Source organism: Geospiza fortis, unplaced genomic scaffold, assembly GCF_000277835.1.
Source record: "Geospiza fortis unplaced genomic scaffold, GeoFor_1.0 scaffold10, whole genome shotgun sequence".
NCBI classification, from domain to species: Eukaryota; Metazoa; Chordata; class Aves; order Passeriformes; family Thraupidae; genus Geospiza; species Geospiza fortis.
In genome coordinates this window covers 6,363,944-6,391,711 of record NW_005054326.1, presented here as the reverse complement: position 1 = coordinate 6,391,711, position 27,768 = coordinate 6,363,944, and the positions used below count along the sequence as shown (strand labels likewise).

Here is a 27,768-nt window from a genome sequence, read left to right as displayed (position 1 = left end):
CTCTCCATAATTAATATCTCTGTTCTTATTATTGGTCAAATGAACCCAAGGTTTCAACATTGTTCAAAATTATGCTGTAATTTTTTTCCTGCGTACCTCACTTGCCAGTGCCCTGTCAGTGTTTTATAGCGTTAGGAGAGTCAAACCACAGCTCCTGCTGTCTTTAGGTACAACTGAGAGTGCTCTGCATTTCTTTATGCATAACTGCAGGATTTATTAAGGGAGGTAGCTAGAAACCAAGAATTGCTGTGACAGTCCCTGTAAACTATAGCAGGATCTTTGCCATTAAAATCTGGTGTGTATATAGCAGAAAACCAACAGCTCAATGGTCAGAAGTAACCTCCTGCTCCAGAATATGGACTAATGCTTCTTCCCAAGGCAGAAATTACATAGACATTTTCTTTGGAAACAAAAGTTATATTTTTGAGGGTTTTTTTCAGTTTGTTGGGTTTTTCTCCCAGTTTATTTCAGTGACCTTACTCTCAGAGTCCTGCACAGGACCAGCTGAAGGGATGCCACAGAAGAAGGGGAAGGAGCAATATGGGGTAGAAGTTTCTCAAACCATCTTTGAAATCAGAACATTCCCACAAGGGGTAGTCCTCTGTGAAACTGCTTTCAAAACACACTGAAGAAGAGAAGTCTGCTTCAACTCACAGAAACCCTTAACTCAAAATTGAAAAAGAGGAATGCCAGTGTAAAAAATTCTAGCAGTCACACTTCTGCTAAATCACAGCAGAACCTGTTGCCCAAGGCATTTCTGCAATGAGAAAAGGTAATGTGGGAGAGCAACCCCTGCTAGGTGAGAAAAAGGAAGAAAGGAGACAAGTGGGAAGAACCCAGCCAAACACAGCTCTCAGACTCCATTTCTGTCACCATGCACAACTTGTGTTTCTATCCAAAGTACCTCCCCAGGCAGCCAAAAACCAACCCAGCTGTCCAACAGTTCCCATTGAGACAAACGAACACCACAGCAAGCTTGGAGAGGCAATCCTTCCTCCACAATCTTCCTGACCCACTTCTAAAAGCTGGACATTTTCTACCCCTCAGGTACCCTAAGAACAGCAAGGTTCACTGGAGGAACTGCAGTAGCCACCTTCCTGCCAGGGCTGAGCTCCTGGATCAATGTGGGGGGATTTTCATCTCTTTGCTTTCAGAGCATGGCTCTTTTGCAAGGGAAAAGGATGTTTCTTACTGTAAAAAAGCAGGTATGGTACAGCATTCCCAAGCCAAATTGATGTTGACTTCAGTTCTTTTGCTTCCACATCCCCTGAGGATGGAGATCTCCATCTTGCAGAGCATCCTTGTGCTGAAAGTTTGTGCAAAGGTTGCAGCATTTCAGACATCACTCAAATCTGCTGGAAACACTCTATGGGGAAACTGTATTTTAGTATCTGTCTCAAACTCAGAAAACAGAGGAAGCATCTTGGCTTAATTCTGATTCCCTTTTCCTTTAATGCTGATTTCCCTTCTTAATTTCCTCTTTGATACTTTTGATTGATCTCTGAGAATGAAATGATTGTGAAATTCTAAGCACTGCAAACTGCTGTAAATAGAAGTAGACCAGACAGAATGGTGTTAAATGAACAAAAATGGCCAGTTTATTCACTGGAACAGTTATGCATTACACTGTAATTTTAATTGGAACATAAAGATGTAAGAATCAGTATATCAGCTTCTTTTAATTATTTTCTTCAGCACTAGAGTGTTTTTCCCAACCATTTGACTGCATGATCATATTACACATGTACAAGCACAGACTTTATGAATCCCTCACAAGGTATTAATCTAGGATTGTCTACAAGGACAAGGAAAAGTTAACATGAGAATTACTTCAATTTTAAAAATAAATGATGCATTTTTGGAAACAAGAATTATTTAACTTTTTTTGCTTTTAGCATAAAGTAGCAACAAGAAGAGTTTCCAATATTCAGTCTTTAGCAAATGAACATATATACTTTTATATTCTCCACCACCTAGAAACACTTCATCATTTAACCCCAAGAAGGCAGGACAACATAAAGTCAATTCAACATAGGAGTAGCTGAGTTATTACAGCAGTAAACATACAGTATACAAATTTGTGTTTGTCACAAACTCCACCAATGCTAAAACTCTTTTGAAAGGAACACAGCAATCTGTATGGTTCATTAAATACAGAACATCATGCAAATGGAAACATTCAATAGATTACAAAAATCACAAAACATCAGTTTTCTTTTTTTTAAATTGTTTACAAAGGATCAAGTTAATTAACCCTTTAACAGTCAAACCACAGGGCTGAAAATCAATAGGGAAATAAGTAATAAAATGGACTTAATTTAACCACTGGCATAGCACACATAGCCATATCTGTGAACAGGAGAAATAATAATAAAATAAGCTAGATTACTCTTATTTCTTGTTCATAGCTGATAAAATACCAACTAGCTAGCAAGCCAGTCTACTTGAAACTTTTATCAAATGCTTCTCTTTATTGATTTTCCAAAATATTTTTGAAATCAAGCAACCACGTATTCAGTAAAAACTCAGACTACTAACACTGAGAAAAAACATACACTCTTATCCACTCTTTTACAGCAAATCATGATAATCAATACAAACAGCCTTGTTGAAAGACACTTTTGAAATACAAGGCTCTATCACCCAGAGTCTGCCACACATTAACTCCAGTAATGAAATACTGGATTTTTCCTTTACCTTTTGTCACTTTGTCACTTGGTTGCCATTACATTTCACAAAGGGGATTTTCAAGAACTCCACGGGAAACAGATTAAAAACCAATACGCTGTGCACCTCCAAATGAAAGATACAGACTCTCTGTGATAGTTCTCTTGCCTTCCTAGCAAGAGGAATATGCATATCACACAAGAAATAAGGATTTTCTAGCTTAGTTATGGATATGGAGAAGCTACACGATGTTAACAATGTCATGCACACATTTTCCATTGCATATTTTGATGTATTTGTGCCTGAAGGCAAAAGGCAATTGCTTTTTTATTTCTTTTCCACAGGATGCTTAATTACAGTAAAAAAAAAAACCTTAATGGTTAAAAAACGTCTGAATAGTGTCTATCCCTTTCAGACTCACTGCACACACAGCAAAGGAAAACTGAAGAAGAAGCGATGACTGGAATTTTTAAAGAGGTAACTATAGCAATTATCATACTTCAAAGGTAAAACATCAGTCCCTGCCATTCTCAAACGAAGATTTCCGAGGAACAAAAGAAAGAAATTTACTGTAACTTCAGTGGATATGCGTCTTCTGCCAAAGAAAGGAACAGACCTCAGAAAGGCTGATGTAATCTATACCTTCTGATGATGATGGTCAGTCCAGCTGTAAGTGGAGCTGGCAGCACAGCTACTGACTTTGGCAATGCAGGATGAACCAGAAGGTTGGTACCAAAATTAGGGCCTGGACTCTGGGTGTCATTCCCAGTGAGATAAGGACTGGGTCAGATTTTACTGACAGCTTACTTAAGTAATTCCAACATAATTATGGTGAGCAGCCTTCATAGGTGAGGTCATATTTCATAAGTGAAGTTGTATTTCATAACATAATCTCCTTTATGTACACACATTAATATGGTAAATGACTTAAACAACTTCTTCATTGTTTTTAAAATAAAAAACTGAAAATCCACTTGGCATTAAAACTTGCAGCGTTAATTACAGTTTCATTCTACAAACTCTGCTGTATAGCTATGATTTCATTAATTTACTGTGAAAAATGTGGATAGAGAAAGCACAGAGATGCCAACCTGTCAATCAGATCAATCAGAAAGAATATCACTACTGCTCCCATTTACAAGGCAGAAAATTCTATAAAATTAGCATGAAAAACAGTTATGTCCTCTTTCTTTAAAACCTCCATATATGTTCTGACTGATAGAAAATATATTTTTCCATACTATTACATTTTACAATTTATTTTTCATATTTTTTTCCTTTTATATTTGTTTTTTTTTCCTATTTCTTTCTTTTTCTTCTTTTCCTCACACATTTCCTATAAACTGGATTTCCACAAGCAGATCATTTCACTGAACAAGGAATAATTTTTCACTACATCAGAAAATAAAACCTAAACCAAAATGCTCCTGCTTTGACCTAAATGACCCTATTTTGAGTAGGCTATTTCAAATCCGAAGAAATTTCAAGGCCATCATAGAGAACAGAAGCTGTGTTTCAGACACAAAAGTCAGAGCAGGATTTGAATTGCCTCCTTACTGAGTAGAACACATAGTAGTGTTCCTAAGTATACTCAACCATTACAAATATATGTATCATTTTTTCTTAATCCTTAAAAATCAGAATAGATATCAACACAACATAAACTAATTTTAAATGGGCAAAATTTTGCAACCCTTAAAAAACCCCAGGCTTTTGTTTCTGGTTTTGTCTGCATGTAAATATTTCCTACAAAATCTCAAAGTTTTATATTATCAATCAATATATAACAAAGAAGAGGTTTGCATCTTAAGTTCAAGGTATGTATTTTATTTCATTTTATTTTATTTTATACTGGTTAACTGACAAAAACTGTCCCAGGGACCTACAGAGCTTTTTAACTTACAATGCAATAACTACAACCATTTGTACATCAAAGTTGATTTGTTTCTAGTTCTTTCACATTTCCAACAATTACATTTTTTTACATATAAAAAAATGCAAATTGAAAACTTAGGAATTAAAAATTTAAAACTTAAGAGAATAAAAACATTTATTTCTATAAAACAGGGCCACAACTTCTATACCACTGCATGTTCTTTCATAACTCTTGATCCACATGGACATGCAAATGTTTCTGAACTGTCTTGATACCATTTTTCCCCCCCAATAAATTTGTATCTATATAGAAAGGAAATGTATTTCACTGAACTACTGCTTAACTAAAGTTTAGGAAAATGCCTTTGATTTGGATACGAAAATAGGAAAAACTATTCCAAGTGCAGTCAGTGGTAACTGCATTCAAAGTGCTATGCAAACTCCTTCTCTTATTAACAATATACAGTAGCTGTCTTTGTTGGACACAGATATTCTTACACCAGTCAGACAAGGTCAGGAATCTGGAGATGCTTTTTAAAAGCTGAATTTGCCTCGGACAAAATACTGTGGGGATTTTTAAAAAAAATCAAAATAGCAGCTAAACTCAGTGTCAGACATCATGATGGAGCTGAACAAGGTTTCACTTGACCTTTCTATGACAAGACAACAGGCAGTTTAATTATGATACTGAATAGTGATGTAAAGGTATATGAGAAGAATCACATGAACCTCATGGAAACCAAAGTCAAAACACTGCCAAGTGTTATCTGTTTGATCTGATCAGGACTGGGTATCAGTTTGTTCCTATTTTCTCTATCTCTGAGTGTTTTGTTACTATAGCTCAGCTGCTTTGCCAAGGTTACACGACAGACGTTGTTGATGACATAAAATATTTCTATTTACAGCACCTTTGTTCTTGGTACTATGGTAAGAATGATTTGTTAGGCACACTGAGTGGTCACCCATTCTTTCCTCTGCTGATGTTCTCTGTATTGTAACATTTGGTAAGCACTGTTACTAAAAAAACTGACTTCATTTTCTCAGATTCAGGCAGAATTTGAAAGAATTGTTCCAGCCACACCTGCAGCAACTTTTTTTCCCCAGCTGCCCTGTGCCTTAGTGTGTTTCCCACTTGTTGGTCAAACATGTGCTGCAGAGAAGGAATAAAGACATGTCGAAATATCCAAGCCTCTCTTCTGTAAATAAATTAAGGCCACCTAACAAAACAAGGAGCCTGCTAGTTACCAACAAGTAGGCAGCACTGCAGACTTGTTTCTCCAGCTGATGACCAGATGAGAAACCCACAGATGCTGAACCCTCTGTTTAGCCACTTGCCTTGCTGCCAGGTACTGTGCAAAATAAATTCCTTGATTTTGTTCTGAAACTCACTGCTTTTAAGAAAAAAACCAGGCTTACTCAGCTTTTACAGGAAAGAATCTTTAACTAGGAACACTGTGCACTGTTGCGATAGAGTCTGTGTAGTGTTGATCACCTGAGTATTTGTCATAAACTGACATGAGCTAAGGTTCTGTGTCTGTTGATTTTTGGCAAGGAAAAAATGCACTACAGTAAAGTCCTGCTGACTTTGATCCACACCATCAACCCTACCTGCATGAGTTCTTTCTCCACAGAATACTTCACACGAAATGCACACGACTTCCCCACTCAAACTAGCCTTTCCTGGTAAGGCCTCGAGCTAGGATCCTGAATATGGGAGTGGGAGGAAAGAATGTTCTCAATTAGCACACAGCATTTTACTTATTTTAGATTTTCTTTCTCAGATACCAAACAGAAAGTAATCCCAAAAAACAGCACCAATTCATGATGCGAGAAGTATAATTACAATGCAAGCAATCAACTGAAAACAAATCAGTACATTATCCTTTCATCTCCTTCTTAGGCTTAATAATTATCTTTCAGTGAAGAGCTAGAACAAAACCAGAAGCTAGTGTAATAGGAGTTAAAAAAACAAGTGCATAAACAATATCAGTGCAGCAGCAAAATACACAGTCATTGTTAACATTCCAATTCAACCCATTTCCAACATTTTTGTGCAATAAAAATTGGCCATATGCTGGCCAATGCAACAAGCCTTTTTTTAATATTAACACAGTCATTCTTCACTGAAGCTATTTCTGCTTGGATTTAAAAAATAAAATTAGTTAAATACAACTCTCACAAAAAAAAAGGACTGTTTTTTATAAACACGAAATTCTGGTGCAAATAAAGTAAGAAATAAATATCACACCCTTGAAGACAAAAAGAAATTTGAACTGGTTCCTATGGCTGAACTTAGAGGATGTGAGGGTAGGATTTTTGTAATATAATTTTTTAACATTGGCTTAAGTCTCTCATCATTTCAGAGGTAAAGCCAAGCAGCTGGGAGGAACATTTTTTTGTTGAGATGTTAAATTTCACTACACTTCAGTTGTGATAGCACAGTTTGAGTACAATCAGAGGAACCATAAAAAGTCTTCTTGATAGGTTGGGCTCTGTGCTTTGTGTTCTTCTTCTCAACCTTCCCTCAGTTGCCAGAGCAGGGGATATGAATCCAGACTTGCCAATGCAGCAACAAGGCAGGATTGTCCACCCACTTGCTGGGAACAACCCCAACCTTTGTTGCATGAGCTCCACTCTGCATTTTCTCTTACGTTGCATATGAAGATTAGGGGTAAGGAGGAGGCTTAGAGAGACAGTTGAGAGGGGCACACTGAGAGCTGGAATGTGGCTGCTCTTCTGGAAGAGCATTAGGACTGAAAATTAAAAAGAAAAGAGAAAAAGTGCTTAAAATACAAGGCAAACTTTTTGCAAGCATGTAAATAGTACAGGGCTGGAAATGAACTTTAAAAGGGGGTGAAGCCTCATCTCTAAATCCATATCCTCAGACACACAGTATACACACAGAAAACTCTCAGTGCACAGCAAATCAGTGAGACCTGGATGCGTTTGTGAGGTGGACCAGATACCCCACTTCACAATTCCTGTACACAATTGCTGTTTGCATGCTGGGATGACAAAGACTGTGTGAAGAAAAAAATGCATCTGTGAAATGGGAGAGCAAATTCAAAGGACAAGATGCAGGTGCCATCTTTACATGAGTATTGAAGATTTTCTATATGCAGCTGATTCACTTTTTGAAATGAAGTACAGTGCCAGGCTGGAAATCAGGTTTCATAGCTCTGTGAAAATGTGATGTCTTACTGAATTTGACCTATTTACTAGTTCATTTGTACAAATACAGTGTAGCCTTCTTCATCAGGCCCCTTAACCATTACATATTATGCAAATTACATTTCTGGGGTGTGGGGATTTCTTATGCTTTGTTTTCTTTGGGGTTTTGTGCTGCTCAAACCCATTTCATTCTGCCATACATTTCTGTCATTTGACTGTTTTTCATGTACAATTTGTCTGATAACATCATTCACCTGTTAATTCACCTGTCTAGAGTGCATTTATAGCACTCACTGGCACATAGTGCAGAGAGGTCTGAACCAGCTTACAGGGGCTGGAGTAGCAACAAAGAAAAGGGGCAGCTAACACTACCACACCCCACTTCTTGGTGCAGAGCTGTAGAAAAACAAGATACCAAAACAAAATGCAAAAAAAAATTCATTTAGAAAGAGAAGGAAAAGGAAAAAAAAGAAGAAAAATATCAAGCCCCCAGTTCTTTAATGTGTCTGGGAAGAGTTTTTCCCCCTAGTGCTTCAAATGTTCTACAGTGTTGAAGTTATTCCAAGCTCAGCACTGTGATGTATGATAAAGCACCATCATTTATGTCTCTGTCTTCAAGAGAATTTGCATTCTCTGTTTTCCTCCTTTAGAAAGCGTGCTTTTACATATTATCTCTGCAGCACAGACTATTGGAGTTCTGGCTGAAGGAATGCAATTAGCCTATTGCTGGAAATGAATCAATTTGAAATGCCAGAGGTGTTTGGAAAAATGCTACTGGAAATGCCTGCAGTACTGAAAATGTCTTTGGTTTCCACACACAGCATTTACTTAAGGAAACAAAGAGATGACATTGTGTTTGACTGAAGAAAGAAAGAAGTGTGCACCACCACCATTAAGTAACTTGATGGCAATGTCCACATTTTCAAATCAGACAATCTGGGAAGCTTTGACCATAAATACACAATTCTACAGGAACTACAGTCCTTGGACCTCTGGGCTTATTTGAAGGTCATAAAATTGCATGTTTTAAGTTAGATCCTATTTCCCAGATCTTGAAGATGAGTTTCCTGATTGCAAAATGGGTGGTGAGAGGGTTATAGAAGCTCAGGATCCCACAAGCTTTGTTTTATGCTCAGCTGTCTAACAGTCCCAAAGTGTGAAGTGTTATGGACTATGACCCCTCAGAAGAAGTAATTCTTTCCATGGCTATATCCATCCTTTCCTTCTGTCATATTCTGCCACATGCAGATGCAGATACAGCATCCACAGAGAGATCTCATTGAGATCTTTACCTGCTCCACACCAATGACTGTGTCAGGAGTGACTGGAGATTGACCCAAAAGCTCTGTATTTACGTTCAAACTTATTCACTCATCAAGAGCCAGCTCCTGGCTTCAGCACCTCCTGAGTTTTCAAGAAAGGCTTAGGAGAAGCACTAGCCTTAATTCAGAGACAGAAAACTGAAGTGGAATCTTAACATCCCATTTGGGGAAGACAAACAAGGAGGTGATTACACAACCCTACAAAGACTGGCTTACTCTTCTCCCTCACTGCCTTGATTCTTTTTAAACAGGACTCCTATAATTGCCAGAGAGGAACAGAAACTCAGCACACACATTCCTTGCTCGTTAGCAGAGATGTGTTTGTCTTTTGGGGCTTCCTTCCTAACTTTAAAAATAAGCAAAAAAAGATGCTCATGCTCTGAGGGAGAGGACTGGTGAGGAAATGGCTGTAGTTGCAACTAGTTATGTACAGCATCAGTGGCCTGAAAGAACCTCCCTGAGACACATAAGATTCTCCTCTACACAAATATAAACAACTTTATGGCATGACCTTCAGTACAAAGCCAGCCATGAGTGTAAAAGCTGTACTACACACTATCCCAGGCTATGCTCAGATTAGCAATTCTAAGCCCTATGCTTGGAGTTATATTAATTTTCTTTTCCTGGTAATTCTGCATTGCTTCTTACTTTGAAATACAAGCACACTTTGTGCACAGAAGAAATAGAAAAATTTGTCTCACTATCTCCTTTTCAATCAATAATAAATATTAAGGGCACTAGGTAGAGAAAAAAATGTCAAGGCTATCATGCACCTCTATAGCAGCATATATAACCACATCACCTGCAGCTCCAATAGATTCAAATCTTTTTCTAAAACTCTGCTGTTATACCTTTCTCTCTTCAGAAACACAATTCATCCAGTTCATTAATGCAGATTTGCTGTAGCAGTACATAAACTAAAAATACATCAGAATCAGCAAGTGACACGTGGCATCCAATGTGCTTTTTATGGCAGTAGAGGTGCTGGTGCCAGCAGGTCCTGGAGCTCAGCTATCAGACACACTGGCAGTCACAGACAGCAGAGGATGGCAGGGCAGATTAATAACACAAAGCAAGACAGAGACAAGGAAGAACTTGAGTTTTTGACGATAAACAGAGAATAAGGAACAATATTGTTACATTCACCCAATGGGATATGTGCAGTTTTAAAAACATTTGGTTTTTACAGAATTTTTGTGAACATCTCCTTAAATGCTGATATCATTTGGGGATGTATTCATTCAATTGATAAATAAAGTCTGTGCAATTTTTTTGTGTTAGTATTATTGTCTGGTTTTATGCAGCTCTTTTATTTCCCTGGCACTCAAAATACTAATCACGTATTTCTAAAATTAACTGGAAAATGGTGTGCAGAGCCCTTCAGTGTTTTAAGTGCTGTGTTCTGGCTTAGAGATGTCATTCAGATGCAACACTGTCTGGCATTGATTGTAACTGTAACAAATCAGCAAAGGAAAATATAAACAGACCAATGATATTTTCAGAATGCAGAAATTTTGCATTTGTTAAGTTGCATATTTTACCCTTTTAAAAATTTCCTACTTTATATAAATAAAAGGATTATTTTATATTACTTTATATTATTAATTTAATTTGAGGTACTGGGGAGTTGTGGTTTGGTTTTTTTTATTAATAGATAATTTGGGCCTAGAGTTTTGGCGTCTGATAATGAAAATGAGGTTTTCATTGCATTCAACAGAAACCTGAAAACAATCCAAACATTGTAATGCTCTTTTTAATATTGGATAATGGCAATATTTCAGTCTTGTCCAATAGTCCATCAGATAGGTAGCTACAGGTGCTGGGAAGGGGGAACAGCATCCAGTAATTGTAAGGGCAGGCTTGGATTTGTTTGCTTGCCCCATATCCCCAGACCTAGAAACTGAGGTGATGCATGGAAGGCAGAGCAAGATTTTTGGGCACTGCTGCATCAGTTTAATTTTAAGGAAAGTTCTCACATATCCTCCAATCAAGTTTCAGTTGAAACATGCAGATTCAAGCAAAAAGACCAATGTAAAGCTAAAGTTAATTGACTAGATCTGCCCTGGAGTCTCATTTGGCTATTGACTAGATCTGCCCTGGAGTCTCATCTGGCTTGAAAGTGCCTTGCTTATCTAGTGAGATTTATCAAAGCCTATGTGCTGGAATCACAATTACCAAAGATGCCAGAGTTATAAAGTCCCGAGATTTATCAAAGCCTATGTGCTGGAACCACAATTACTAAAGATGCCAGAGTTATAAAGTCCCAACATTTATAAAGTTAAAAACCACAGTACAGTTAATGAATGAGGGAAAGCTCTCTGTGAATCTACCTGTGCTATGGTCAGGTGTATTAACTGGTTTGAACACCATTAGACATTGCAGGATGTGGAAAACATCTGTGTGAAGCACAAGCCTTAATCAACTCTTGTTTAGTTCTGGCTTAAATGCCACTCAGAGGTCACATTATTGCAAGAATTGGGTTGGAGACTTTAAAAAACAAGCACAGCTCTCTCTTAAAATGGGTGACTTCAGAGGACAAGGAATGGTGGGACAAGCTCCTGGCTTCCTTCTCTGCTGCATTTAGAAAATCCAAACCTCAGTAAGTCTAATTGGTCCTTAAATGCCCTCAAATTTTACTCCAGATTCCAATTACTTTATTTAAACAACTCAACAATTTATGTCATCATGCTGACTTGCATTAAATCTATTGTTATGCTTCACTGCTTTACAGAGCTGGGCAGGTGGTGTGGCTGAGGCAAGCAAGGCAGCAGTGTGAATCTATCAAAACCAGTGTTGTTTGACTTCACCAGACAGGTACAAATCTAGTGATAAAAAACAATAGCCATCTGAAAGTCAATTTTTCAGCGAAGTGTGTGTGTGCTGTTTGTAGGATGACTGATCTAAACTTTTAAAAATATTATCCATATTTAAATTATCAGAACAAGGTAATGTTCGCAGATTTCTAAGAAGGTATTTTTAAAATTACAGAAGTAATTGTTGGTTTGCATGTAGAGAGGGATGGCATTTGAGTATATTCATCACTAGGAGAGTAGCTCTGGAAGGAACAGAATAGTCTTTAATTAAATTACATATGGTTAAAATAAGACTTGTTGATGTTAACCTTCCATGTTTCCAAAGCACCTATTGCTAATCTCAAATTGCTCTAACATCTAAAATACAGCAGCATCACTTTACTGGCATATAAGGATTTTAAATCCTTAATATGCCAGTAACTTGCAATTTTGCAGTAACTTGCAATTTTTTTCAGTGAGCTGTAGAACTCCAAACTGTAAATCAGTAAATTATACTTTCCAGTTATAATGAGTTTACACCAACTTCTCAGTAAAATTTTCATATTGCTCTTACATAGTAAAGAAGACAATAGTACTTCCACTTTGTAGGCAATAAAAGAGAGGCACTAACTTGCTCACTGCAGTTCAGGCAAAGGCCTTAAAACAATGTAAATTATTTCAAATGAGAGCACAGACATAAGTGAATATTAGCACAGAATGTGCCATGAACAGATAAAATCATTGCAATGTCCTTTTGCTTTGCTCAGGTTTGGGGTTGTGCCTTGATTAGCCCAGCCATCCCAGAAGCATGATGTGGCCTTTGCACCACCTATGAGCAAGGACACCAGGAGTTTACTTTTAAAAACAAGATTAAAAACTGATTGCCTTAGGTCTGAGTTTCTAAGTCAGGGAGAACTTAGAAGTTCTGCTAAAATCTCACAAATGCCTTTAAAATGCCACTTTACAAAAGAGAAGCTTGAACCTACCCTTGAAATTAAAAGTCCCCCATTTCAGTAAATCTAGCAACAAAATAAATTCATTACTACTTTGGCATCACTGAGAAACTGCATCAAAATATCAAATGAGGGCTGCAAGATCCAGCTTGGCATTTCTTCCATATTTTTACAGGGAAGCAAGTGCATGAATGCTGTGACTCATGTTGGTGCTGTCACTGCAGAAATTACCACTGTTCCTCAAGCTGTTAAAGGTTTGCTGTTAGAGAAAAAGTGAAGAGCTTTTGTCTGAGGAGGAGGAAGAGGAGGAGGGGGGTGGCAGGCAGGCATGCAGCTCTGTGCAAAGAGAGGAGAGTTAGTGGAGTTTACCTGACAGTCTGGCAATCTGGCCCCCTGGCTAGTTGTGAGCCGTGTGGCGGTATGGAGGCAGCAGGCTGCTGACAATCTACAAGAAACTGATAAATTAGACATATATACAGAGAGATTACAGAGCAAGGGTTAGTAACAGCACTACACAGGCTAGGCATCTCAGGGAGAGATTTAGTGAGGAATGTGCTCTTGGTGCCTTATCTGACAGAAACACCTTTTTTTCTGATAGCAGTGACATTGGCTGTTGCCTTTTTCTCCTTTTCAGAAGAAGCACTGGAAACATTTTTGTTTGTTTTCCCTTAGCACTGACAAATTTTTGTTTAAGCAGACAGCAGTAACAGGCTGTATTCAGGATCTGGGTTTAAACCTTGTACTTCTCATTCTTCTGCTCATCATCTTGTTTTGCTCACATCTAACATGAAAAGTGTCAATAAAGCTACTCAAAATTTATCCAAAAAACTTATATCCATGTAAAAACAATTATGTCATCTCATTACAACATACAAGAAAGAGCTGTAAGAAAATATTTTCAATTTCTGAACAATGCTTGTGAGATTGGGGTTTTTTGTAGGAAAAAGGGAGAACTTGATACAGTCAACTTCACTGTTTAGTCTCAATTATTTTATCAATTCCCTGTCAAAGAAGTTTCCACATTAATCACTTGCAAAGCTGTATTATGGTTCCTTATTTATTAAACAACAGTAAAGCCAAATAATCCTTCATTGCTATGTTTTCCTGTGACATTCAAAATATGAAGACAGCTTTAGACTGGATAATACTTGTGGGGCTTCATGGAAGTAGTTGAACAAGGCAATCCTGCTTTCTAAATCGGTAGTGTTTACTGAGATTTCCAGATCTCAAGATTTTCTCTTCTTCCCTGCAGCATTCTGGCCTTTCATTCCACTGTCTGTGTGATTCAGACTGTCACACAACAGAGACATCAGGATCTTTTCAAACATTAGAATCTATGGCTGAAATTCTGAGCCTATGAAAAATTACTGGAGATTATTTTTTGTCTCCAGTATGACGTGCAGACCTATCATCCTTCCTGCCTGCTTCAACCTGATTCTCAACTTGTTTGATGGAACTGGGTTATTTTCCCCTAAACCATAAAAACAAGACAAGGGAACTCCACATACTTGGAAAGAATTTGATTTTTTTAACTGGTTGCTTCTTAAAGCTCAGTGCCAATATTCATTTCTCTTTACAATGTAGATATGTTTCAAAACCCCCTTCTATTCTTTGCCTCAATCAGTGGAAGAACATGCAAGTAATTTGCTGTCAAGAGTACTGAGATGACATCAAGTGCTGCAGAGCAACACATCTTCATAGCACACTGAGCATCATATCCACTGCTACAACATTTCCCTTCCATACCAGCCCACAGGGCCTCTCCCTAGCTCCTGTGAAGATCTGTGCTGACCTCCAGTGGGTAAGAAGCAAGTGTACCCAAATCACTGGTTCCTTCCTGCTTTCAGCACAGAGAAAAAGGGTTTGGAACCTGTTTTCTAGAAAAATAAGAGCAGAGTTTGTGCTGGCATGAGAAATGGAGTAAGAAAGAATACTCTGCCACTCTCATTTACCAGGATTGTCACTACAGTCCTCACTGCATCTTTTAGCAGAGGAGTGCAAGAGTTAGCAATGTATTTGGGTCATGAATAGAAGGGCCTGTCATTTCAGCACAGAGCTCAACTAAAATAAGAGGTGTCTGAGGAACAGACAGATCAGGCTAACTGCAGACAGAAAATGATGGCAAAAAAAAATTAATAAATGCTTTATTCTAAACAAAATAGTTTGCAGAAGTCCAAAGTAAAGTCATGCCTGACAGGGTATACAAGGTCATCAATGAGGAAAGAAATACAGAATAGAATGCTGTGTGATGAAAAGGTGCAGAAAGGTTTCGCTCATACAGAAGAAATTGTTCTGACAGGCTTTCCCAGAACAACACAAATGCCTGATTTATGATCCTGCTCTAATATCTCAAACATGGTGCAAATATTTTATGATGCATCTTGATCTGCTACACTTGGCAGAATGCTTGAATAGTGAGCCAGGTTCTGGGAGGATTATGCAAGCTGGGTAATAATATTTCAGTGAGCATACTCCCTTGACTTTGTGTGAAACACTATTCTAGCTGGTGTCAGCAAAGCTCTTGCAGTCTGGCTCACGTTCACATCAGGACCAGATCTAGTGATCCACATGTCTTAAGATGACTGAATCGTCCTCCCACATCCTCCAGGAGTGAAGTTTCTGAGGATTATGCTAGCAAAGAGCTAAGCAGAATGCATATGGCTTACACAGACACATTTCAAATTCAAAGGAGCTTCTTATCTACTTATGTCCAAGTAGCTCTGCGAGAGCTAACTTTATTCCTTCTATATTTAATCCTTTTAAGTATTTTGGAGGATTTATAACACCCTTCTCTAATGTCATGACAATCATAAAATGACTTCTTTCTACTAAGGAACTCCTGCCTGTATTAAAGAAATATTTGTTTCTTTCTGAAAACTCTGCTGAAGGTTAAAAGTCTCCAAAAACTCTTCACTAATTCTAATGTCACATGCCATAAAGACAAGGTTAGAAAGACATGTTCATTTTTACTAAAAAAAATAAAAATAAATTTTAAAATCACATTGAAAGAACCCTGTTACTTGTACATTTTAAATATCAGGGCCTGTCAGACAAGCTACAGAGTGAAAGGACAGTGTCATTTATGTAGAAGGTACTTGGGGTACAGACACAGATTACACTTTTTGCTGTGTCTTCTGACACTACCACCAAAAAAAATAAAGTTATTAAATACAGACTATCTTATTTCTCCATCATCTTCACTTGCTGTTAGCAAATAAACCACTTTGGGGCAGGGGATGAGATGGCTGATCTCAAGTCCTTTTACAATTCCATGAACCTATAACAAAGAAATTAATTTTAGTGCTCATTTCAACCAGAGATGGCAAAGAGCAGCTGTTGTACACAGAAAGTCACATGCCAGTTTTCACTGAATTCAGCAGAACTTGTGCCTGCAGAGTCTTGTGACACTATCCAACAACACCTACCACTGGCTCTACTGGAAATGTGAGCTTTGACTTGTGCTATATGTCAGTCCTGTTTCAATTTTTCAGTTCCTGACATTTTAGCCACTTGGACAATGATGATGTAAAGGGCTCAGAGATTTCCTCTCTCACAGATTAGCCACCGCTGATTTTCCTTTGGAACCTAATCCTAATCAGGCTAATCAGCTCCTGATGTAAAAGCATTTTAAAAGAAAAACAGGCTCAGAGAAACTACATCTGCTCACATGAGCACTGAATGTGCTGCCATAAATTATCTGCTGAGAGCAAATCTCACCAAAAAGAGAGTATTTTCCTGTGCTTCCCTTTGGCTCAGCCACAAAAACAACACACTTCCCTGGTGTCACAAGATGTGCTCTGCCCTCCAGTCTGTGAACTGGGTGACTCTAACCAACACAGGTCTGCCTTATTGGGTTATTTGTGTCTGAGATGGGCTTGCCTTCTGTTGACATCAGCAATGTCCTCAGTGAAAAATCTACATGCAAGCATTTCCAGTCCCACCTGCTCAGGACCCAGCACACTGCAATGAACACTTCAGCACATTTTGACTCTCAGTAAATTCCTAATCTCCAGAGTGCTCTCAAACAGCAAGACTACTCAGAATCTCAAGATAAGCAAAAAAGACTTTTAACTGCACTTTGTTCAGGTAATCAATGAAATTTTTTCCCCTCTTTTATGTGGAAGGGTAAAATTGAGAGCTAAACAGTAAATCATTCAACAGGTACTGTTACATATTTTGCATTTCTGATATGAAAACATTGTCAAAAATATGTTCTTGATAAATGAAAATCTGTCAATAAATGTTTATGACCAAATGTGAGACTGAGGCTTTTTCAGTCTGTTAAAACAAACCCTTCCTAGCATCCCATTGATCACTTCAATCCAACAGAAACTCCTTCTTTCCTAGGTAAAAGTTTTCAGGCTATCTGACTTTGTGTTAGGCTACCCAATGTCAACTGAACTTGCTCCACCAAGTCTGAGGAATTTGATAACATGTTATGAAGCTGTTACTGAAAATCTACTTGCCCAGAGAAGCTGTCTCCACTAATATGGTCATGAATTGTTTTCATCCCTGAAATGTCAATTTAATGGGAAAGAATAAAGGGGTGGAAAGTACTGGGCATGAGTTGAAAGTATTGGGCAAAGAACAGATCAGCAGCCTTCTAGTTGTGCAGATGTAAAAACGTGTCACATCACAGAGCAAGACCTACAAAGACAATAAATCAATCCTCTCTGCTCAAAGGTGAGAAACAAGGAAAATTTCCAAACCAAAAGACAAATGTGAGATGTCAAGAAGAATGGGGCAGAGGGTACTAAGATGCTTGCCCTCCTTGCTGAGATTTGTAGAGATGCTTTCAAGCTGCAATATGACAGGATGAGAAGTCCTCAAACAGTTTATCTACAGGAGTGACAAGGACATAAGTTTATACAATTATTTGACAGCTGTTTTCACTTGTAATTTATCTTCATTTTTTCTAATGAATGCCAAGAAATCTTTGACCTTCCTCAAGGCCAAGAGGAACTTTAAGAGGCAATAGTTATCACAAAGAATAAGAGGGATCTTTAAGAGGCAATAGTTATCACAAACAACAGCTGGTGAGAGGACAGCTGTGACTCACCTTCAGAAAAAGCCACAAACAATGGCACAGGTCAAAGATTAGAAGTCTCTCCCTTCTCCTGCTCCCAGGGTCAGTTTGAGTCTGTAAATAACACAGTTACCTCTGCCCTACACACAGCCCCAGCAGATCAGTCTGTCAGCTGAAAAGTGGACACAGCTCCGTGTTTCTGCAGGCTGCCCTGGAAGGAGAGGGCTCTGGTGGAGCAGCTCCACCTGGAGCCTGGCTGGCCTAACTAACTCCAGCTTGCTCAGACCAGGATTGATTCAGCTCGTCCTGTAAGCCAAAGGAGCAGTGCAGGAGGACTGGCCCTTGGCAGAGCCATTCTACCACTCCACGAGGGCCAGCCCCATCCTGGCACTGCTGCACACTGGCAGCCAAATCAACTTCACCAGGTGCCCCTTAGCTCCTGCACACTTTCCAGCACCCACATTATGTGTGATTTCCCACTGTCTCAATTCTACCTCAGTTCCATTAAACTGAATAATGGATCACTGCTTGGAGATAGAGAAATGTGTCAACCAAGTGTCTTTTCCAGCTTTCTTCATGGTAAAGATAATCTACTATGAAATTCCTGTGTTGAGAGTCCAAGTACACAGGTAACCCACATCTTAAGCTTGCTGTTCAGGACACTTAATAGCTTAGTTCACTTTTAACTGGAGAAGTTGCAACAACAATTAATTCTTCCACTACTTATTTCTTAGTCTTCTTAAAAACTATTTGAAGAATTAAAGATGTGAGCCTGCTGCTGAACTGCCAGTAACTACCAATACCTATACATTGCCCTAAAATGCAGTGGGCCAGCAGTAGGATGCATGTAAAATCCTCATCTCCTGTCATCTTCCCGTGCCCATCTTCTTTTTCTTGCAAAGCAGGCTCAGGAACGTCCCACTGTTTCTACAATCACAAGCTCCTGACACAGACTCTCCTTCTGCTCCTCCTCTGAGTACTTTAGGACAAGGTCAGGCAGAGTTAACCTAACACAGGGCTTGCTGTTAAATGCTTCTCAAGAGTAAGAGCAGGTAGGGAGTTTAACTGCTATTTTCTTCTGGCATTTAGAGAAATGCTGTCTGTCTTGGTGATTTCCACAGGCAGACTCATGGAGCATCACTAACCACTTCAGGCCCTGCTCGGCACACAGCACAGACAGCCCTGGTTTAGTAGGTCACTGATTCAGGGGCTTTCCAGAACATGTCAGGTTCCTTGGCTATGTCCTGGTGAGTTCTTTCATCTAATGCTACATGGAGTGCTTGTACCCTTAATTTCCTTATTCTGCTTGACTTGACCTGTATTTCCTTTTTAGACCTGAATTATCCAAAATCTAGAGAGCTGTTCCCCCATCAGCTCAGTAGTAATGTGCCTGCTAGCTCAAAGAACAGTGATAAAGCCATATTCTAGTCTTGCCTTTTCCTGCAGCTCATATTAAGAATAGCTTTTAAAGAAGGAATAATACCTCATTGTTAACAAAATTAGTGAAATGCATTTTTCTCCAGTTACAGGCTCAGAACATTAAGAGGTTCCTTGTCAGCTCTGTAGCCTTTTTCACACTTTCTATATCACGACGTGCTTGTGATATTTCTCAAATGGTTTCTCTGAATGCTTTAAATAATTCCTCATTAAATCTACTGAGAAGCTAAATAATGGGTTAGTAAAACAGCAGAAATGGAAATGGCATAAGCTGAAAAATATATCTTCAGTTCCTATCTTTCATACACAGTTCATAAAAAGCACATTTAGAAAGGTCTGATGATTCATGAAACACTTATTAAAAGACACACACATTTTAAACATTTCAAAAGAGGAAAAGAAAGGTCTTAAAATTACATAAATCATCACATTTCAATCTTGTTGTTTACCATGGAAACATAAGGATACATTTCAGGTCACAAAATCGTCCAGAGCAAAAATACTTGCACTATTATACAGATAAAGAAGAGCCTGATCCAAAGTTTGAAGTCAGTGGGAACAGTAACTTTAGTAGGCTTTGGAAGAAACAACATAAGTTACAATTATAAGATTCTTATACCCCTAAAAAATGCAGACAGGGAGATACTTACAATCAAGGACACTAGTGTGGTTTAAAGAATTGCTGTGAGCTTCCTCCAAACACCACAACATCCCAAGGAACTGCTCTATTACAGAGCTAAAATGTCAGCATGTCTAATTTAAAGAGAGACTCACTTCCCTTTTGCCTAATTTATGAGGCAAAAGGCACAATATTGAACATTCCTGTGTATTTGATGGCAAAAATCAACAAGTCATGAAAGAAGATAGAGATGGATGACTTTTGTCACCAGCATTGTAAGGATATTTCAATCTCTGTTTCAGTTAATTGATAGGACTGGATTCCAAAGCCTAAAATTTTCAGAGAAAACAACAAATATCTGGTAAAATGCTTTAAAGATTTGATGTGTCATCTGTGTGCTTGTTTAGCTAGATAAAAAAAACCAAACAAACAGAAGTCTAAGTAAGACTTCACTGGAGAACTTCAACAAATGATGCTAATGTAAACCATTCCATCCAGCAATGATGTCATAGCTTAGATAGAGAGAGAAATGTCAATAACCTTTTAATGAAAATATACAGCAGTAAGGCATGGATTTCACTGCAGTCTTTTTTTATTATTATTATTTAATGTCTTATCAAACAAATTAGGGCTTCTATGAAAAAATATTTTATTTCAGGATTGCTTTCTTTAAAAAGTGAAAAAACATAAATAAAAAATAAACTAAACTTGTAGAACTGCAGCGAATTCATGCCATAATAGCTAAATCATATTGAAGTAGCTAAATTATATTGATCAGCATGAAATGTATGGGCTTGGTCTCATCAGTGGCAACTGGAAAGCTAAATGCAAGAGAGGAAAAGCACAGAGTGAAAAGGTCCTGTTCACAGTGGCACCAAGAGGTAAAAGTACATTTAGCCAGCTGAATTCTTCATCAGTTACAGCCAACCAATGTCCTTGGCAAGGACACTGTTCTTCAAATTCAAAATGGCCTCCACAGGGACAACACACCATGCTTGAAGTGGCATAAATATGCACCGCTCATTAAGCTGAGCTAAATGAGCACATCAGATGCAGGACATGGCCCTGAGAGCAGGAAGATATATACATGGATCTGTATATATGCACTGACACTGCTCATCAAACAATGAACACACACAGACACAAATATGGCATGTTTACAGAACCCACAGAAAATAGGACAATGCAGAACAAAAAAAGAGAACACAGATAATAAGTAAATAATGATTGAATTATCCCTTTTGTGAAGAGTGTCATATTCAGGTTTAAAAAAAACCCTTACACATGAATTTTTAAAAATCTACTAAAAACAAATAAAATCCATTTTTCATTAAGAGCAGAGACAGATTAAACCAATATTACACGAGTCTCACAACAGCCAGTGGTCTGTCTGATTGTACAAGATCAGAGACATCTTGCAGTTACAGGATCATCATCACCACAAATACATTCCCAGTAGATAAAAATACAACATCCTTTCTTATAAGAATCGTCCATGGATCTCTAATGAAGCAAAGGGCAATTTGTACTCAGACTAAATTTGTGCTATCAGAATAAAGCCATGAGTTTTTTAAAAAAATAATGGTTCTGAAGAACTTCCATGCTTTGGATTGCTTGGATGAAGGAAATCAAACTTTCCTGAGAGAACAATTCAGAACAGACCAGCCTGACTAGTTGTTGAAGATTGCATGCAAGATGTTTTCCATTACCATCTGTATGGCTGATTATCTTGTCAAGTGAGCAGTTTGCCTTATCTCTCTCTTTGAATGACCACATTCACACCTTCCTCGGGAGGGGACCTCCGCTGATAACAGACTATTGAATATCGGTGCATGACTGATAAGAACTATTAACATCCCATTGTGAGATGCTCCGCCCAGAGGGAGGAGCCAAGCACTGCTACCCCATATACTCCAAGATTCTGAAATTGCAGTTTCAGTTTATTTCTCCACGAGATTCCCCAGAGGAACAGCAGCTGCCTTTTCCTCCTGGATCTTCAGAGGAAGACTACATCCTTCTCTACAGAACCCCCTTGCTCCAACAGAACCACACCTGATACTTCAGAGGACTGCAGCCACATTTTCAATCGGACTGCCACCAGCACCCTGACCAACAGGGTGTCAGGTTGGGTTCTGACTCTGTCAGTGTTGTTCCAGTGGACTGTATTGTTTATTTTATTCTTTTTATTTCTTCCCTATTAAAGAACTGTTATTTCCTGCTCCCATATCTTTGCCTGAGAGCCCCTTAATTTAAAATTGTAGCAATTCGGAGGGGTGGGGAGGGTTTACATTCTCAATTTCAGGGGAGGCTCCTGCCTTCCTTAGCAGACTCCTGTCTTTCCAAACCAAGACACTAGTTAAATATTATATGGCTGCATCTTATATAATAGTGGTGGCTTGGTTAACCACCTGCCCTGCTTTTCAAGAATAAACTCTTTCACTTAGTATACAGAAAAATCCACATTCATAATAGCTCAGTATAAAATTATCTGACTTAAAATTAGCACAGAAAGGAGTATCTAGATCCTAATCGTGTTGATTTTCCTCTTCATTAATCTATAAAATTCATTCCCAAAAGAGAAATAAGAAATATTTAAAACTCCTCACTGTGTGACCTGAGCAATCACAAAAATCTATGAAGCACACCCCGGCAAAATTCATTTCTGAGCTGAGAGTGTTCCTCAAAGGACTTCCTCCACAACCATTTATAAAAGAAGCTGTGCTTTCTGTGTGCAGATTTCTGACAGTCCAGCGGTTTCAAAATTGAGACATGCATAAAAAAGCAAAGTTGAGATATTGCAGCAATGCCTACAGCAGCAGGGCTTAGAAATCTGTGAGGCACTTTCATTGGTACTTCAGCTCAAAAGCAAAGCTGAAACTGTTTTTGGTAAAATATTCCTAAACAAACAAAAAATGTGCACAGCTAAAGACCTTGAATGTAAACCCTTTTCATCACACAAGGAAAGGACACAAACTTGCTATCAAAAATGTATTTCCCTGACCTTTACACAGGCACACCTCTCCAGACAGCCTCCTCTGTGCAGAGAGGTGTCAGCCTGAAAATCTCTGCTCATTTTCCCAATCCCTGCATCCAAAAGGGGAGGGAAAGGGAGCTTCTACTCACAACACACCCTTTGAAGAGGATTTCCCATGTCTTCACACTACTTAAACAAGATGAAGCAAGAAGGAGGGGCAAAACCCAATCTTGCCCCATATGCCAAGTTCCAGTTTAAGGTTATTTAAAGAAAAATACAGAAGGAACATGAGCTTCTGATTACACAAAGAATAATCTTTTATAGAATATTTTGGAAAGTCACATCTAAAACACTGCACTTTAAAAAAGCTCAAAATCTAGAAAGAACAAATATTTTAAAATAGCATGAGAGTGTATACCTCATCCCTTGAGCCAAGAGGGGTTACTCAATACCTCACATGGCCAGTCAAAAGCCCTTAATTCCCTATAACACTAAGTACCACCCTACTCAGAAGACCCTCTGCTCCTTGTTGTGTTAAATTGTGTTTGTGCTACATCAAACAGATCAATGCATTCCCAGGTTTCTTACCTATTCTTCACATTTTAAACCACTCTCAGTGTAAAGGCAAGTAGCAAAGACTACTTAAGCAATTTCCCTTGAGCTCCAGCTTAAAGATTTCATTATAAGACTTCCTAGGACCTCAACATTTGGGTTATTGAGATTTTTCATTTTCTTTTCCTTGTTAGCTTTAAAATTACTTTCCACCTACAGATGTTTATAGTTCTTGGTGACACTCTAGGAATTGCCTTTGGCATAAGAGTTTTTACAAATGAAGTTAAATTTTGTGGTAAGAATGCAAACCAACAAACAAGAGCTAGTTATTTGCATCATATTGTGATTCATATTTGATTTGCTGTAAGTATAGAGCTACATCAGAAATTAATCTTGGATTATTTTTTCAGTAAGAGTAACTATTATATACTCTCAATTATGTATGGTAGGTGGTGAGCTCAGTGCCTGAGCAGTTGCTATACTATTATGTGGCATTTTTTTTGTGCTGTCTTTATCTTCCACATCAGTCTCTTCTTGTGGGAATTAAATGCCAGGCTGTAAATCACTCTTGAAAGACAGCTGAAAAGCAAGCATGCTTTCAGATTTAATGTGCTTTCAGAAATGAGTGACCCTACAAAACCACCTAATTTTGCAGATTTGGTCTTTTTTGGGGTTTTTTAAAGGTTTTTAGAAGAACCATTTTATGAAATGGTTTGTAACAATGAAGAACAATTAAACACTACAAAATTGCACAATTTTGATCATTGCAAACTAGCATAGTTCTGTTGAAATCCATGGGTCTATTCTGGCTTGGATCAACCAAATACCTGACCTCATCTGGGCTTGGAATTTGAGGGAAATGTGTTACATTTAAGGCTACTACTTTCCTTTTTCTATTGTGATAAAATAAAATAGATATGACCATACACATTTCTCTAAAATGAAGGATTGCTCATTATGATCTCATGATCTGTATTCCTACAAAATACGAAATACTTTACTTTTTACAGTGTTTTCCTGTGTGGGATTTTAAATACTAAGCATAAACAACAGGGGAAAGAAGCATCCACCACATTTTGTTTGGAGAGCGCTCCAGCAAAGGAGATTCTCAGGTGGTTTGTTGTTGACCCCGAGTGAGAGCTGCAGCCATTGGTAACTGTCCTTCTCATAACCTGCTGGGAAACCTCTTACTTCAGGTACATCTTCTACATGAGGATCTTAATTCAAATTTAAGCTAAAATAGCAGAACTTTATATTCAACTTTTGGAACTGCCATGCTAAAGTATCTGACAGAGAAAAGAGTGCTGTCGAGGCAGACACTACAGGAGACCTTTTTAGGCTTGTTCTTTCCTTGAAGAGGTTGAGAGAACCATACTTCATATTTGGGACTGTGGTATATTAAGAGGCACTTAGTGACTTCATATTTAAGGAGTTTGAACACAACTGCAAAGGAAAGGTCATTTTTCAGTGTTACACACTGCCAAACCTAGCACTAGGCTTTCTACACGCCCTGACTTTTTCACATAGTTAGGAAAACAAATACAAACACATCCAAAGGTGGGCTGGAATTGTGCTGGGCACATACTGGATGTTATCAGAAGAATAAAGACTTGAAAGAGTAAAAATACATGTCAGCAGAACAGAAGCAAAGAAGAAACAAACAACAAAGTTAAATGCATGCCATTACCTAGGAGAAAGGGAACACGATACTTCGGAAAAGCACCGAGTGGTATTTTTAGCCCCTGCGGGCAGTTAAGAGCCATTAGTTCAATTAGAAAGCCCAGATCAAGTCGTGCTGTCTCAGCTTTGTGTCAGAAGTACCTGTATGCTGATCTAAGGCCAAAGGCATTCAAGTGGAAATGAAGCAGGACATGACAATCTCTTGCTTAAGAGGTCTTCAATTCAGCTCCTCTTCCTCTGCCAAAAGCAGCTTTCCCTCTCCAGGTAGCCAGCAGCAAAGCAAAGGCAGCCTCTTGTGCCAAGCACCAAGTCCAGGAGGAGGAGCAAGAGAAACATAGGCACAGCTCGCTACTGCACGGGGCTCAGGGGCAGAGGAACCTGTCCCGTTTGTGCTGCCACCAACTGCAGCTATTTTGGCTCTTGGTCTCCATCTCCAACCAAACACATCGCCAGTTAAAGCCTCCCAGTCCCCACATCTCTGGAAGCTCATGAAAGGACAGGGAAGCTCTCGCACAAATTCTTGTGAAGGAAATAATTCACAAATTTAAAAGAACAAAACCAAAACGTGTTTCTGTTTAATGTAGGTTTGATTAATTCTCACTCTGCTCCTGGGGACTCGGCCTCAAGCCAAGCTACTCTTTGCTCCACAGGGTTTGAGTTTGGATGCTGCTTTTTTGCACCCTCTCTGATGAAGAAACAGGTGTGGGTTGCTACACTTTTTGCTGCCTTGCTTGACTGCAAAAATCATCTGAGAACAGAACCTCTTTGTAAGACAAAGCTTTTAAACATTCTCAATAAAAGCAGCAGAATAACATTCTTCACTGTTCCTTACTTTCAGGAAACAGATAATTAGACAGATGGTGAAAAAATCCTACTTGGTGCATCATTCCTTTCATCTGTTAATAACCGTAAGAAATCTTCCAGAAACTGGTAAAAACAATGATGAATAATTCCCTGCTTAATCCTGAACTAACCTTGTCCTGCCAACACTGGAATCCAAATGCTCAGAAAAATCTCGGGTTTGGACCTGTCAGTCTCACAGGCTGAGACTAAAGCCATGTGATGGTATAAAATTCTGACATGCATTCAGAAAGCTGAGATTGTTGCAGATTCCTAAGGACAACTGTAAAATAAATCAGTGACCCTGTCTCAAGACCCTTACACTTTAAATATGTAGAGATGTACCCAAAGTGACAGGTAAGACTCCAGATAAAGAACTTTCTGGACAATTCTACCATTCAGGCTGCTTCATCCTTTGGTCTCTGTTACTGGACAAAAAGACTGTGTCAGCGTTTCTCAATCTGTGGTCCACGCATCTGAGATGTTCCATGAGGTATCAGATGCTTCTTTCCCCTCACTCCCATGTTTTTCTCCTCAGGAGACAGCTCTTTGATTTATTTACTGCAACACACCCTAGGAGAATGTCTTGTTTAGACTCTCTGCCGTTCTACACTTGTCCTCTGAGTGGGTGTTACTTGCATGGCACTACCCAAAGGCAGCTCTGACACTGATGGCTCTAGGTAAGAAATATAACCTACTACAGGATACTGCTCAGCTTCCCAGAATAAACATTTACTCAAGCAGAAACTACTTTTATGGGTTTTAGCTTTCATATTTTCTACTTATGCTTTTTGTGTATAACATATTTCAAAACAAAGAATTAACAAAATTACCACCAGACAAGACTGTGCCCAGTTAAAGGCTAAAGGTCCTGCTCAGGTGCAGAAGATAAGAAATTATTAGCTGTTCCCTCAGGAGAAGAAAGCTATCACACCTTTGAAATGTCATCCCAGTTTGCATTTTCTTTCTGTGCCTCATTTGAAGCAGATGCTACGTTTTGGCAGGAAATTAAGAGCAAAACCTTCCTGCACGGATTCATTTCATGACTCAATTTGTATAAAATAAGCCTTCTGTGAGTTGAACACCACCCTTTGGAAAAACCTGACTGGGTGCTCCAGGGTGACAAGAGGGGTGCTGGGGAGGCTCCTGCACACTGCCAGCCACTCCCTCGCTGGTCCTCACACCTCTGACTCCTCTATCCCATGGGATTTGTGTCTGCCAGGGGAAACTACCAATGCCACCAGCAGGCTACGCTCCACCCAGGCACAGGGGTGCAGCCTCTGTGGATGCCAGTGGGACTGCACCACATGCACCACAGGAGGACTTTCCACACTGCATCTGAAACCAGTTTGGGCCGCTGCCGGCAGAACGTCATCTCCTGCCACCCATGACACAGGAGGAGACATTTTGCTTTTCAAGAAAGTGCCCAAATTAAATTGCATCTGCAGTGCTGGGAGGGTCCCCTGCTCTGCTAACCACTCAGCACCACATGCACCCAAGGAAAAAATGTTTACCTGGTATGGCCACGGTTAACCTTTTTTCCTTGCTGAGACGGTGCCCATGGATGAATTCACTCATGGAAGGGGGGCCCCTCAGAAGATATGATTCTGTGGAGGCGGGATGAGGGGGGGCTCTTAATAATTTCTGGAGGTAGGTCCCTGAAGTCCTGGGATGGCTCTGATCACAAAGGGAAGGTGAGAATAGTCTTGCAGGAGATCCAAGAAAAATACATATGGAAACAAAAGAGTTTTACTTTAATTACCTTTCAAAGCCTCACGAATGACAATATCATCTTAACTTGCTTAACAGATAATAATCAACTATTGTTGACACCCCATGTCATTTCCAGAGCAGGACACC

The 27,768-nt window shown here is 38.9% G+C and overlaps 1 protein-coding gene across 1 annotated transcript in view; it reads right to left on the bottom strand.

Annotated features, from left to right (window-relative positions):
• Positions 1-1,575: 1,575 nt before the first annotated feature.
• BICD1 (BICD cargo adaptor 1) overlaps positions 1,576-27,768 on the bottom strand; it is a 91,004-nt gene continuing 64,811 nt past the window's right edge. The window contains exons 8-9 of the mRNA XM_031057019.1: positions 13,150-13,235; positions 1,576-7,295 (exon numbers count right to left, since the gene is read on the bottom strand). Of these exons, the coding sequence (XP_030912879.1) occupies positions 7,208-7,295; positions 13,150-13,235 (174 nt within the window). The 3' untranslated portion in view covers positions 1,576-7,207. The remainder of the gene's footprint in view (positions 7,296-13,149; positions 13,236-27,768) is intronic.